The sequence below is a fragment of the Trachypithecus francoisi genome, unplaced genomic scaffold, assembly GCF_009764315.1.
Source record: "Trachypithecus francoisi isolate TF-2019V2 unplaced genomic scaffold, Tfra_2.0 Contig00586, whole genome shotgun sequence".
Classification (NCBI taxonomy): Eukaryota; Metazoa; Chordata; class Mammalia; order Primates; family Cercopithecidae; genus Trachypithecus; species Trachypithecus francoisi.
Genome location: NW_022680749.1, coordinates 6,012,370 through 6,027,788, shown reverse-complemented (window position 1 = coordinate 6,027,788; position 15,419 = coordinate 6,012,370). Strand labels below are relative to the sequence as shown.

At 34.2% G+C, this 15,419-nt stretch overlaps 1 protein-coding gene across 3 annotated transcripts in view; it reads right to left on the bottom strand.

Annotated features, from left to right (window-relative positions):
• Positions 1 to 4,814: 4,814 nt before the first annotated feature.
• The window catches only part of PTEN (phosphatase and tensin homolog), a 115,983-nt gene continuing 105,378 nt past the window's right edge, over positions 4,815 to 15,419 (bottom strand). For all 3 annotated transcript variants that reach the window (XM_033215595.1, XM_033215585.1, XM_033215601.1), the window contains 2 exons: positions 13,035 to 13,259; positions 4,815 to 8,412 (listed from right to left, as the gene is read on the bottom strand). In XM_033215595.1, coding sequence (XP_033071486.1) covers positions 8,227 to 8,412; positions 13,035 to 13,259 — 411 coding nt within the window. In that variant the 3' untranslated portion in view covers positions 4,815 to 8,226. The remainder of the gene's footprint in view (positions 8,413 to 13,034; positions 13,260 to 15,419) is intronic.

Sequence of the window (15,419 nt, the reverse complement as noted above, 5' to 3'; positions counted from 1 at the left end):
GAAACCCATTCAGCTACCTTAAATCCTTTCTAAAGCAAAGTAAAATGTAAAAGAAAAAAAGAGTCCCATTAAATTCAGAATGAAAACAAAATGCAGTTGCTCAGGAAAATGTTTTTAAAGTTGCTTAAATCTATTTTAAAATTAAGCATTAAAGGAGGAAAAGTTAAGAGTCAACATTTTCTTTTAAAGTTTCATGCCTAATTTTACGTGGCTGCCCTAATAGGAAACTGATCACTAGCAAAACGTTAATAATGCCTTTATACAGTTGCAAATTTCTACAGTATCAAATATTCAATTATACTATTTTCCTTTGATCACAATGTTAAGCTTCTTAAACTCTGAGGTGAGATGAGAGGAAAATAGAAAATATTTTTTGGGTAAAAATATTTTACTAGATACTGGTGCTTTTCCAGAGATTTTTGCTTATGGGTGAAGAAAGAAAACACAACACTAGGCCATAAATCTCATCCCTTTTGTTTTTCAAGTAACTCAAAATTTGTAACTGTTTCCCATCAATAAATCATAAATGATATTTCCTTTCAGCTTTACAGAAATGCTTAAGGCCATAACAGAACTTTAATGTCTTCTGAAAAGTGTTAAGTATTGTCAAAATGCACAGAGTATATAAGAAAAATTTAAATTTAAAAACTCAACTTGGAGAATGAAAAGGAACAGACTGTTTGTACAGTTTGCCAAACCAATTTAGAAAACAAAATGGTTTTAGAACATTGCGACTATTTTGGATGGTATTCCTAAAAATTCTCCCTAGATATGCCAATAATAATCTTGAAAACTCAGAACTAATGTACAGAGTTGTATAAAGTGAGAATAAAATTGTATAGAGGGTTCTGAGTGCATCTCGCTTGTTGAATGAAGGAAAATCCTAATGCCACTGTTTCAGCAGCCTTCACATCTTATCTTCCCAGTGAGTCCTGCTACCCCATTCAACACTGAAATCTCTGCACCCAGCAATCCTGAGCTCCCTTACCTAACTTTCATTTCTACTGTAGCACACATTACCTCACATATTTGACTATTTTCCCTTGGTAGAATGTAAGCTCCATGAAGGCAAGGTCCTGCTGTTCACCCACTTGTATCCCAAGCATCTAGAACAGTGTCTGACACATACCTGGTGCTCAGTAACTACTGAATAACTTGCAATTTAAAGTTTATTGCATCGTCACTTAAAGATGCCATATTTCATTTTGCTTCATTCTTAACTCCCTCTTGTAGCTCAAGAAACCCTTCCCTGATCTTTCCAAAGCACAGTTTTAGTCAGGATATAACTTACACTGTGATAAAAAAAAATTGTCCCAAAGCATCAGTCTAAATGGTTTCTTATTCATGCTAATATCTAACAAGTTTAGTGTGGCAGAAGGGAGAATTTGAGGGAGTTCTGCTCCAGTATCAGTCAAAACCCGGGCTGACAGAGCTGCACCATCTAGAACATGCAAAATCCTTAATCACAGCAGTACGGGAAGAGAGAAACTGAATAGTAAATTTTTTTCATTGCCTTTACAGAAAGTGGAGTGTCACACTACTTTCTGTATTACATTTGAATAAACTAGTTACACAGGCCTCATTCAACTGCAAGGGGATGGAAATTTTGGGGAGCATAATGTTTGATAACCATTATTACATGCGCCTCACTTTCCACAGCATGTATCACAATTTATAATTATTAATGTAAATTCTGTTTCCTCTACTGGCTTGTAAACTCTTCAAGGGCAGGGAGAGAGTGTTGTCTGTTTTGATCACTAACGTATTCCAAACCCATATATACAGCAGGCTCTTGATATTTGTTGGATGAATAAAAAGTTTAAAACCGAATAGTCAAAATAATTAACCTTTTTAATTTTTTAAAGGAAAAATACTCTCCATAGGAAGGCATTTCTATTTTTTGTCCATCAGTAACCAAATGGAACTTGATATAAACACTTCCAGTATGCCAACTTTGGTTTAATGCACAACTTTGAAAATAACTCATTAAAGCACACATCAAGATGCTACTAACAAATTCGTTAATACCCAAGATTCATTACTGTATGTCAAAGGTCATCCAGGATTAACATTTTCATTACAATGAACTGTGAAATTCCAATGAAAAATGTTTGCCTGAATTAAATTATTTAATCTCTCAAATTGGACATCTAGCACTCTTGAAAATCAAATTGACACACACACACACACACACACACACACTCTTACAAACTGCACATTAGGACATGAGGGCAATTTAATGGAAAAAGAAAATAGAAACTGAAAGGAAATTTGTAAAATGTAGGATATCATTTGGACAACTGGATAGAGTAGGTAGAAAATCCTAAAGCTGTACATTAAAAAATAGCCAATAAATGATAGGCTACAGAAAACCACACTTAAACATTTGATGAATTTCACTGCAGTAAACAGACTTGGCAAACTGAAACAGTAGAACCATGACTACAAGCCTTGCTCCATTCCACACAAATAAAATCTCTAACCATTATAAGGACAGATGAAAATCCACATGCAACAGAGGAAATATAAATTATTTTTAATTTTAAAAAATAAAAAATATAAATTCTTGTTAAACACTTGATTTAAAAATATGCAGTTTTATTTTTAAATGTAGTTATGCTCAAAGATGGCAGTTTACTTATATGTAAAAATGTTTTAAAAATATCAATATATTGGTTTATAAGTTATATACTGCCCTCAAGTAAATATTTTTCACCAAAATTCTCAATCACTGTCAAAAAGAGTTGCATGTTTTTATAAGCCCACTATAATTACTAAACACGGCACTTTTCAGAGATAAAGGTGAACCATTAATGAAACATTTTTTGATGTGATAAAAGTCACATGAGCATTTAAATTTAAAGATAACTGATAAGCCAACAGTAGACTTTTTTTGGCAGATGTTAAATTAATTTGCTGTAAATTGAGCAACTGTTTGGGAACTATAAAAACTGAAAAGTTCAAACTATAAGGAAGTAGAAAGGTGATGGTTTACTAATACAGTGTTTCACACATTCTATTAACACGTAATACCAAATGCAAATGTTTAAGATGATTTTTGAAGAGAAACATCTACAATGTTAAGCTTGTCTATGCTAAACAAATGTAACTTTAATTTACATGTATCATCCTAATGTCAACAATATTTAGACATTCATGATTAACCCACTGAATTCGAAAAGATTCTCAATAACTACATGTAATCTGCATCTGTGGCATTAGAAAGTAATCAAATCACTACTGTCCGTTTTCTGATGCAATGGAACATCCTACAAATTCATGACAGATATACTAAGCTAAAAAGCTTTGAGATCAGGTACAGTATTTCATTTTTAAAGAACATACATGGATATACAGAAAAAAACATGATTGTATAGTCACTAACATATTAATAATGGCTATGTCTCCAGGTGGTAGGATTATGAGTGACTATTTTATTGTTGTTGTGATGGGGAAGTAGTCTCAAAATATCTAGCTTAAGAACCAGAGTACTACCACCAAGGCAAACTATTTTGTCCTTTCCTGTCTTCACATTACAAACTTTTTAAAGCTACCAACCAATATGAATTTCTCTGACTGGCTACCCATGTTCTGATATACATATTAGAAGGAAGATCTTTTGGAAGATGGAAAAATAGCAAGATTATGGTCATAAAAGAATAATTTGCTCGCAAAAATAAGCAACAATCATTAGGCTTTCTATAGCCACATATAATTAATTCTATAAGAAAGTTGGTTCCAACATTTCATCTTTAAAAGATTTTTTCCATTATCCTGTTTCCTGGTTTTCAGGTACTGTCCTTACAACAGTTTGGACTGAATATTCTTGTTTCCATTCACAAACATTTCTTTCTGCACTAGCAACAGCACTAATCAATAGCTACACTTAAGCCATTTAAAACTAAGCTTTAGATGTGTGTCTAATTATCTGGCAAAAATAAAAGAAACAAAAGAGTTTTATGTTAGCAGCAAATTAACTAGATTTAAGGGTCTTGATTTTTTTCATAAGCCTTTGGAAGCCTGCATATTAAACACTGGTGAGTTTTAAATTCTCAATGGAAATGGTGATGGCATTTACTGAACCAAGCCAGCTCATATTACAACATACTAAGGACATGACACAAAAACAAAACTAGTACATTTCTATTTTTCAAACATCACCAAAATATCTTATAAATTAGAATACTTTTAGACTCCAGTCTAGTTTTCAGCCATACGTATACCTAAGATACCTAAAAATAAAATGTGTGTACACATACACTTCATATTTTACATTATTGCACATTTTTCATTTACTTTTTAAAAAATTACATGGTGAAAATGTAAACTTGAAATAAGTCCCACTGTAATATTGTCTACTTTTTTTAAACACTTGTACAAACTACACTTTATTACCTTACTATGCTTTGTTGAAAGGATATGCTTTAGTCTTCAAGCTTTTAAGAATATTAGAAACAACATGATTAAATTCAAGTACAAAAAGTCCTTTAGAATATTCCAAAATATCAATTTTTATATGGCACAAGTCATGATGATCAGATGAAGCTTTCCATATGCTGATGGCAGATTACAGAATAACAGAGAAAAGCCACAAAATTGAAACTAAAGTATCAAATCCATTCTGGGGAATTATCTTCAAACATCTGGCCTAATAAAAATATGCACAATTTTCCAAGAATCTTGAACTTTTTCAGGACTAGAATGCTATTTAATGCATTTATACAATTTATGAAGTGATGACTAAAGCCCTAAAAATGTGTTTTTCTTAATTAAACATGAGTAGACACATACTCTACTCCCAGGTCATATATATATTTTTTTTAACAGTAGGCTTTGAAGGACAGCAGGAAAAAAAACTGAAAGCTTTTTATTCACATTTCGCTGCCCATTAATTAAAACTTCAATGGATTTAAGCAATTTGAATTATAAACTCTCATTTAATAAAACACCCACACAATGACAAGAATGAGACTTTAATCAGTTTTAAGTGGAGTTTATAACACTAAGAGATAAAGGGTTGTTAACAAACACAATAACAAATGGACATCTGATTGGGATGAGGCATTATCCTGTACACATCATATTGGTATTTTTGTGTATCCTCAGTGCATAGCATTTACACACAGAGCCACTGCTGCACAGCACAAGAGTATCTGAAGAGGCTGAATCGAGTAAGGCTGTTTAACAGACTGAAATTTTTTAGTATATATATTCTATATGAAAACAGGTTGAACTTTTGAACTGGCAGGTAGAAGGCAACTCTGCCAAACACTACAGTTAAAGCCCCCACTTTAGTGCACAGTTCCACCCCTTCCATCTGCATGCATGACACATTAACAGTATTTAAAGGTAAACGAGGCACTTTGTGGCAACCACAGCCATCGTTATGAACATATTGCACAAAATTTCTATAACTAAACATTAAACTTGTACCCTACTTTTATTTTTTAAAGCTGAAACATTTGATGCTGCCGGTAAACTCCACTTAAGTTTATAACCTGTGCCACAGCAAAGAATGGTGACGCTATTTATTCAACTACCCTTTTAAAAGTATGGCAAACATGTTCAAGAGGAGCTACAAAGGACTTGGGATGGTACAGGGCCCAATTGTAAGCTTTCTTAAAAGTGATGCCTTCAAGTAACTTCAGACATGTAAGCTGCTGCACATCCAAAAAGTCTAAGAAAACATTCCAGAAACTCAGAGATTACCTACAGAATGCATTTCAGGCTAATTATGAATACTGCCATAAATAAAGTTTTAATTAGGACTCGAAAACCTTTCAGTCATAGCAATTCTTGTCAAATTCTATGGGGATGGTAACTGAAATAAAGTAAGGAGAGTATGTATAATATATATTTATATATATAATATATATAATGCCATTTTTCCATTTCCAATGACTACACCATAAAATGTAAGCAAGGCTTCTCAAAAACATTGAAACATTCAAAATCAAAACCCTCATTCAGACCTTCACATTCCAAAGGAAAAATAATAACAGTGCAAAAGCCTATTATAATGTCATTATTTATGACCTGGCCCTCCATGTTACATATTGGAACAATAAATGTTTTAATATGCGGTGCCCAAAATTGTAACAAAGAATAATATTTATATAACTATCTTCCAAACATGAAGTTGATTTTCATTTTAGGTAACAATTTTCAGCTTTTATGAAAGACAAGGTGGCATATAAATTTCAATGGTGAGGTGTTAGGAATAGTTGTCTCTAACTTTACCAATTTAACTTAGGAGCAATCAATCAATACTCATCAATGTTTAAATATAAATGTGTAAATCTTAAGAGCTTTGTTTAAAAATTGTTGAATGAAACTGACAAGGTATGGAAAACATGTCAACATTATTTACTAAGAATATTTTAGATGAAGTTCTGCCTAATCTATTTGCCATCAAACTCTATAAATGCTGCTCTAGTAGGTCCTATTCAATCTGTATTTGTAAATTAACTAGGTCAGACCACAGCTAGTGAACAATTTCAGCACCAATAAGTTATTGAAAATGGAATTTTATACCATTAAGAAATATAATGGCTGGATATTCAAACGTCAAGATGAAGGTATAATTTGAAGACACCAAATTTCTGGAAAAAAAATCCTTTTTAATAGTATCTTCACATTAGCTTTACAATAGTAGTTGTACTCCGCTTAAAATCGTATGCAGTCTGGGCATATCAAATATATGATGAAAAATTTTAAAAAGTGAAATTGAAGCCCTAGTCCCAACTCGGGGTAGCACTATGAAGAAATGATTCAACACTGCACATTAAAAAAAAAAAAAAAAAAAAACCCTATTCTTTCAATAGCAAATCAATAAAGCACATGTAGGACAATTTCTACTAAAAAATCAAATGTCCTTTTTTTTTTTTTGTGCAGCGTTGAAAGTTTACTGCAACTCTAATTTCCTTTTTAACACAAATGTCCTTTTTTATATAAACATTATATGTATTCAGTATTCAAGTAAAATTCCCTAACAGTTAATGATATTTAAAAAATGTGCAAAACTGCAAAACTCATTGTAATAGAATGTGTAAGGTCAAAATGGTGGAACAGCTGACAGCTATTGAATAAGTGCATCATAAATCTTCAAAGAAAAAAACGCTTACTGTAGAATCTCAAATTGAAAATTTCTGTGCAGCATTACAAAATATTTTATATTTAATGAGAAAAAAGAAGCTTGCAGGCAGCACATGAAGCATCCACAGCAGGTATATGATTGAAAACTAATAAAATAAGTGTAAGTTGTTGACTGATGTAGGTACTAATAGCATCTGACTTTTAGCACTGGCCTTGATTACACAGGAGATGGAGAAGTCGTTACAATTGAGAAAACATATTTAATAAATCATTGTCAATTTTTATGTTTCAAGCCCATTCCTTGTTGATAGCCTCCACATTTATATGGTTAAGTCATTGTTGCTGTGTTTCTTATCTATGACATTATCTTTATATCCCTTCATTTGTGGATCTTAAGATGTTGCAGAAGGTTCATTCCTGTACCCCAATACAGATTCACTTCCTTTAGCTGCCTTTTCTAGCACCAATATGCTTTAAAAAAAAATGCGCAAACAACAAGCAGTGACAGCGGCCAATTCCTCGAATGTCCAGATTAATAACTGTAGCATGCTAAAGAAAGGTGTGTGTAAATAGCTGGAGATGGTATATGGTCCAGAGTCCAGCATAAAATATATTTCCTTTCTGAGCATTCCCTCCATTCCCCTAACCCAAATACATGCATTAGAATGTAGCAAAACCCTTCGGAAACTTCTCTTAGCCAACTGCAAACTTATCTGTTGCCACAAGTGCAAAGGGGTAGGATGTGAACCAGTATTTAGCCACTTCAGTTGGTGACAGAACACAAAAGGAAAAAATTCCTACGTATACACATCAGTCTGTCTCCACTTTTTATAAAACTGGAATAAAATTGGAAAGTGCCATCTTTATTAATCCTAATTGAATTTTAAATGTCCTTTTGACACAAAAAGGTATATACATGACACAGCTACACAACCTTTTTTCAACTGGACAACAAGTGTCAAAACCCTGTGGATGTATAGGGTAAAACAAGATTGGTCAGGAAAAGAGAATTGTTCCTATAACTGGTAATCTGACACAATGTCCTATTGCCATTAAAAAAAAAAAAAGGTCCATTTTCAGTTTATTCAAGTTTGTTTTCATGGTATTTTATCCCTCTTGATAAAAAAAAATTCAGACTTTTGTAATTTGTGTATGCTGATCTTCATCAAAAGGTTCATTCTCTGGATCAGAGTCAGTGGTGTCAGAATATCTATAATGATCAGGTTCATTGTCACTAACATCTGGTGTTACAGAAGTTGAACTGCTAGCCTCTGGATTTGACGGCTCCTCTACTGTTTTTGTGAAGTACAGCTTCACCTAGAGAAAGAAAATTTAAAATGAAAACCCACAAATATGACTCATCTTAAACTATTTAGTGAAATATATTTTAACAGATTTTTTTATTCCATTTTGCAGATGAACAGCACTGTAACAAACATGATCTTGAAGAAGTCTTTTAAATGACCCTCTTCTTATTAAGATGTTCAGCATTTTCTTTCTTGCTAGATACTGAACAGATAAACTATCAGGATGTTAATACAATTTATTTATTTTTATTTCTGGAGACAGTCTTGCTCTGTTGCCAGGCTGGAGTGCAGTGGCATGATCTCGGCTCACTGCAACCTCTGCCTCCCAGGTTCAAGCAATTCTCATGCCTTAGCATACCGAACAGCTGGGGCTACAGGTGCACACCACCACACCCAGCTAATTTTTTGTATTGTAGTAGAAATGGGGTTTCATCATGTTGCCCAGGCTGATCTCAAACTCCTGAGCTCAGGCAATCTACCTACCTCAGCCTCCCAAAGTGCTGGGATTACAGGTGTGAGCCACCACACCCAACCTCAATTTTATTTTTTAATATAAGCTGCAAACATTAACTAAATAATTCTATAAAACAAATGCAGATTGAAAGTCATCAATAGTTTATATAATATAGCCTTTGCATTATAAAATTCAATTCACAAATGACTGAGTTCAAAGAGAATGTTTCTCTTACTACCTATGAGAAAAATCAATGTATTTCTTTCTGGTTTTTTTTTTTTTTTTAGAGACAGGGTCTTGCTCTGTCACCCAGACTAGGGTGCAGTGGCATCTTCACAGCTCACTGCAGGCTCAAACTCCCAGGATCAAGTGATTATCCCACCTCAGCCTCCCAAGTAGCTGGGACTACGGGTACATGCCACTACACCCAGCTAGCTTTTATATTTTTTGTAGAGACAGGATTTCACCATGTTGCCCAGGCTGGTCTCAAACTCCTTAGTTCAGGTGATCTGCCCACCTTGGCCTCCCAAAGGTTGGGATTTTAGGCATTAGCCACTGTGCCCGGCTTCAATGTAGTTTTTGATATAAACAACACTACACAGACACAAACTACTGATCAACATTGATACTGGGATTTATTAGCCCTAAAAACTTTACCTAAAGGGAGGAAAGAGAGAGATATTAACATAATACAGTGGTCTAAACAGAGAGCCAAGGGCCTTTACACGCCTAGTGAAAATAACTGTCAAAACAACCCTACATGTTAGGTATTTCCATTTCCAAGGGGAGGTAGCTAAGGCCCAGAAAGGTTAGGGAACTTGTTAAAGGCTACATATCTATTAATAGTAGGTAGTGGATGTGAGATTTAAATCAGATCTGACTTCAAATCCCTTCTTCATTATATCATATTGACAGCCCCTCCCCTATTATCTAAGAGTCATTATCAATTCTTCTCTTACAACCAACATCCACTGCATCAGTAAACTCAAGTTAATCTGACAGCTTCTTGTTACCCTTCACTGCCACTATTCTACCCAGTGAGGGGCAACAAGAAGCAAACATCATCCCTCACCTTTACTAAACTATTCAAATGCCTTTTTTTTTTTTTTTTTGAGACGGACTCTCGCTCTGTCGCCCAGGCTGGAGTGCAGTGGTGCGATCTCGGTTCACTGCAAGCTCCGCCTCCCAGGTTCACGCCATTCTCCTGCCTCAGCCTCCCGAGCAGCTGGGACTACAGGCGCCCACCACCATGCCTGGCTAATTTTTTGTATTTTTAGTAGAGATGGGGTTTCACCGTGTTAGCCAGGATGGTCAAGTGCCTCTTAACTAATCTCCCAGCTTCCATTATTACCCCTTCTCCCTACTTGCCTCACTTGTCTATGTTTTGAAAGCATTAACACAGGGAATATTAAACACAAAATTCAGATTACATCCTTCCTCTGCTGAACACACACTAGTATCTTTACACTTGGACTGGTTTTCTTGTCCACTCTGTTTTAGTCAAAATGACGTATCCACTCTTCAAATATACCAAGCTAATTCTTGTCTAAGGGCTTCTGCATCTCTACTCTTCCCTCTTTTCCCAGATATTTGTATAACTCATTCATGATTTAGGCCTCTGCTTAAATGTTATTTGCTTGGTTGGGCCTTCTCTCATCATCCTAGCTAAAAAACAAAAAACACACAAACCAAGATTACTCTCTATCCTGTCTCTATTTTTTATAGCACTTACCACTGTATGACATTGTATTTGTTCACTAATAACAGAGTTTTTATTTGTAGTCACAAATATAAAACGTCTTGCAATATTGAAACAGAAAACAATAAAACTAAAAGGAAAAAGACATTTTAAAAGTTAATGGTTGAGCAAAATGCAGATTGAGAGAAAAGAAAGGAAACCTGTGGATTCTAAAGAGAATGTCTAGCCTGGAGGACATGATGTCAAGTAAAATAAGTCAGGTACAGAAAGATAAATACTGTATGTTCTCACTCATATATGGGAGCTAAAAAAGTTGAGCTCATAGGAGTGTGGTTATTAGAGGCTGGGAAAGGGAGGGGTAGGGGAGAATAGGCAGATGTTGGTTAAAAGATAAAAAATTATAGACAGGAGGAATACATTATAGCATTCTATAGAACTGTAACTAGTCAACAATAATTTACGGTGTATTTTCAAATAACTAGAAGATAGAATTTTGAATGTTCCCAACACAAACAAAAGACAAATGTTTGAGGTGATCCACATGCTCATTATCCTGATTTGATCAACACACACTGCATACAGGAAAATATCACTCTGTATCCCATAAATATGTACAATTATTATATATTAAAATTTTTTAAAAAGGGAAACTTCTAAACACTTAAAAAAATTTAAGAGCTAAAGGCATTTAACATTAGATCTATTTTCATTTAAAACATGTAGCGGCCCCTTTACTTTTTTTTAAGTATTACTATTACTACCAATATACAAACATATATATATATATTTCTTTTTTTTTTTTTTTTAAGACAGTCTTGTTGTGTCACTGAAGTGCACGTGCACTGGTGTGATCTCGGCTCACTGCAACCTCCACCTCCCAGGCTCAGGCAATTCTTGTGTCTCAGCCTCCCAAGTAGCTGGGATTACAGGTGTGTGACACCACGCCCAGCTAATTTTTGAATTTTTAGTGCAGACGGGGTTTCACCATATTGGCCTGGCTGGTCTTAAACTCCTGGCCTCAAGTGCTCTGCCTGCCTCAGCCTCCCAAAGTGCTGGGATTACAGGTGAAGTATTACTAGCAAAATTCTTAAAACTCAGAAGCTACAGTTAGATTTGTTACATGTTATAAAAATTGAATGACAAATTAAGAGAGAGTAAAAAAGAGAAAGAAAAGAGTGTGGTGAATGAACAGAGGAAAATCAGGTAGAACAAGAAATAGGAAAGGGGAAGAAAAAAATGGCAAACCATTTGGGAATGTTTACAAATCAGATTTTTTTAATCTGAAGAATTCTTGTCTGTAAGTAGATATATATACCTATGTATAAACACATACAGACAAAAATGAAACAAACCAAATAATTGTAAGACACAATATAAGGAATTAGGATTTTTTTTTTTTTTTTTTTTTTTGAGACGGAGTCTCGCTCTGTCTCACAGGCTGGAGTGCAGTGGCCCGATCTCAGCTCACTGCAAGCTCCGCCTCCCGGGTTTACGCCATTCTCCTGCCTCAGCCTCCCGAGTAGCTGGGACTACAGGCGCCCGCCACCTCGCCCGGCTAGTTTTTTGTATTTTTTTAGTAGAGACGGGGTTTCACCGTGTTCGCCAGGATGGTCTCGATCTCCTGACCTTGTGATCCGCCCGTCTCGGCCTCCCAAAGTGCTGGGATTACAGGCTTGAGCCACCGCGCCCGGCCAAGGAAATAGGATTTTTAAAAAAAAGAATAACGGGAGGACAATCAGAGACCTTCAGAGAATACGAGATTGAAGCTAAGGCTGGAAATATGAAGATAGCTATGTGAAGGTCGGGGGAAAAGGCTGAGATGAAAAGGTACCGGGAGAAGGAAAAGAACTGGAAAGACTAGAGGCAAAAGCTTAGCATTTTGAAGAACTGAAGAGAGACCAGTATGACTGAATCTCAAGAAGCAAAGAGAGAAGGTGATTAGTGCTGATGTAGGAGGTAGGCCTGTGCTAAATTATGCTGGTCCTTGTAGGTCATGGTAAAAAAAACAAACAAACAAACACAAGGTCTTTATAAAATGTAAACAGAAGTGACACAATCAAGTCTATTTTTAAGATCACTCTGAGGGGTTGAGAATAAATTGGAAGGGAGACAAGAGTGGAAGCAGTAAAAACATTCCATATCAATCATTCCCAAATGACTGAGTTCGCATCCATTTCTTTCCTCTCCCATTCCTACTTCATATCACAGTCATTTAGCCCCCTCCCGTACCTTTGCATCAGATTTTACCAAACGACAACAAAGAATTGGGAAAAGGAAAATTGCAGCTTTTTTTGACTCTGTGTACACTGAGTATTTTATTAGAAACTTTCATGTTACTGCTATGTAAACACGGCTTCTAAATAATACACAATTAAAAAAACTTGTCAAGCAAGTTCTTCATCAGCTGTACTCCTAGAATTAAACACACATCACACACATACAAGTCACCAACCCCCACAAAATGTTTAATTTAACTGACCTTAAAATTTGGAGAAAAGTATCGGTTGGCTTTGTCTTTATTTGCTTTGTCAAGATCATTTTTTGTTAAAGTAAGTACTAGATATTCCTTGTCATTATCTGCACGCTCTATACTGCAAATGCTATCAATTTCTTGATCACATAGACTTCCATTTTCTACTTTTTCTGAGGTTTCCTCTGGTCCTGGTATGAAGAATGTATTTACCCAAAAGTGAAACATTTTGTCCTAAAAAAAAAAAAAGAAAAAGAAATGAAATGACATATTTTAATTAATGATGTTTTATTTTTTTAAAAAAGAAAATATGTCACCTATGTTAAACATTTGCCAAAATGTCAACAAAATAAACTATCATTTGATATTCTGAATAAAGGTAAACACAAAGACTATTTATTATAAGACAATCTGAGTTACCTGTTGCATTTTCATTCACATGATTTTTCGGCACTCAAATTTTAAACCAAAAATACAACCTCACAAGATCTAAGATAAATTACTTTTGTCTTAAATTTTTAAGTAAAAAAACCTCTTTTCTAGTCTAATACTAGCTTTAAATATGTTTTTAGTTTATATGTACATACATATAAAAACAAAATTCAGATATGGATTTAATTTCTTCTACTTTTCAAATGAGCTACCTATTCTAAGATTTACTTTAACAAAAGTTCTTGGAAGGTGAGTGCAACTTCCCTGATGACACACCACAAATACATGTTTACTTCTACAGCAATACAAACATGAGAAGCTCCAGTTTCTTACATGACAATATAATGCTTGAATACTTTCAGGATAAATATGAGGGGATAGGGAAGAGTACTACTGATTTCTTTTGATGTTATAAAACGCTTGTTCTTAAAAAAATCACTTCTAATAAGATAATACCTTCTTAATAAAAAACCACAACAGAAGTTCATCACTTGAAACCTCTATTGACCAACACAGAAATCTGGCCTGTATAAATAATTTGGCAATTAATGATGTACAGCCTTGTGTCATCTTATTGGTACTTTAAAATGCCATTTAAATCTTTTATTCTAATTTATCTTAAAAGTTTTTTTCCCCTAGAAAATAAGATCTTTAAGAATATTATGTCTTAAATTTTATTGCATCTTTTAACAGTACCTGACAAAGTAACCTTGTTTACAAGTCTTTAAATTTTTTTTTGCTTATTTCAATTATTTCAGCCAGTAATTGTATTTTACTTAGAATTAGAAGAAAATAAGCTAATAATATTTAAATAACAAAAAGGTGAATTCCATATATATATATATATATATATATATATGGATTATACTAAAACTTTTTGTCTGTTTTAATCACAGCATATTCTTAAATAAGGCAGGGAAAATCAATAAAATGGAAATTTGTGTAGTCAAGAATAAACAAGTAAATCATAAGTATTTAACCTTCAATTTTGCATGTGTTAAAGTACAGATGAAGGGAAATAAGAATTAGTAAATTCTTAAAGGTATGCAGAGATGATGATGTAGGTGCCTATTTTTGAAAGCAAAATAAAAATTACCAGTTATCTTAATTTTAAAACAGTTGTTAATACTTCCTGGATTATCAAAAAATAATTTTTCAAAGTTACTGAGATATATTTAACTTTTATTTGTACAGATGATAGGAAATGGGTTTCTGGTTTAAAAAAATATGTTCAGTATATTTTGATTTTTTTTTTTTCCAGCTACTTGGATTCTGGATAAAGGAAATTATATTTCTTCTGATACGTCAAAGCAGCATTTAAAATTATGCAGTAAATGAAACTTCCTCTTATTTTCTTTCAAAAGAAAAGCTAAAAATCAGAAAAACTAAATATATCCTATTATTGAGAATGTTTAAAGATTAGCAATATGCTATCTAGTATGTTTAACAAGGCAGCAATAATACAGCAACAATACAAATTTAGTGCTTTTCTTCATTACTATCTAAAAATGTTGCACCTTAGTCTCACTTTAAATATACACATTTAATATTTTAAATGAAGACGGTTGGTTTTTGTTTTTTTTTTCCCCTTTTTTTTGAGACAGAGTTTCACTCTTGTTGCCCAGGCTGGAGTGCAACCGTGCATTCTTGGCTCATGCAACCTCCACCTCTTGGGTTCAAGCAATTCTCCTGCCTCAATCCTCCTGAGTAGCTGGGATAACAGGCACCTGCCACCATACCCGGCTGATTTGTTTGTATTTTTAGTAGAGACAGGGTTTTACCATGTTGACCAGGCTGGTCTCGAACTCCTGACCTCAGGTGATCTGCCTGCCTCAGCCTCCCAAAGTGCTGGAATTACAGGCGTGAGCCACCGCGCTGGGCCAGTAGTTGGTTTTAAACTAAGTCGTTGCCTTCTCTAAATACAGGTCAATCAAATTTAAACTTGATTAACTTTCTTAACCT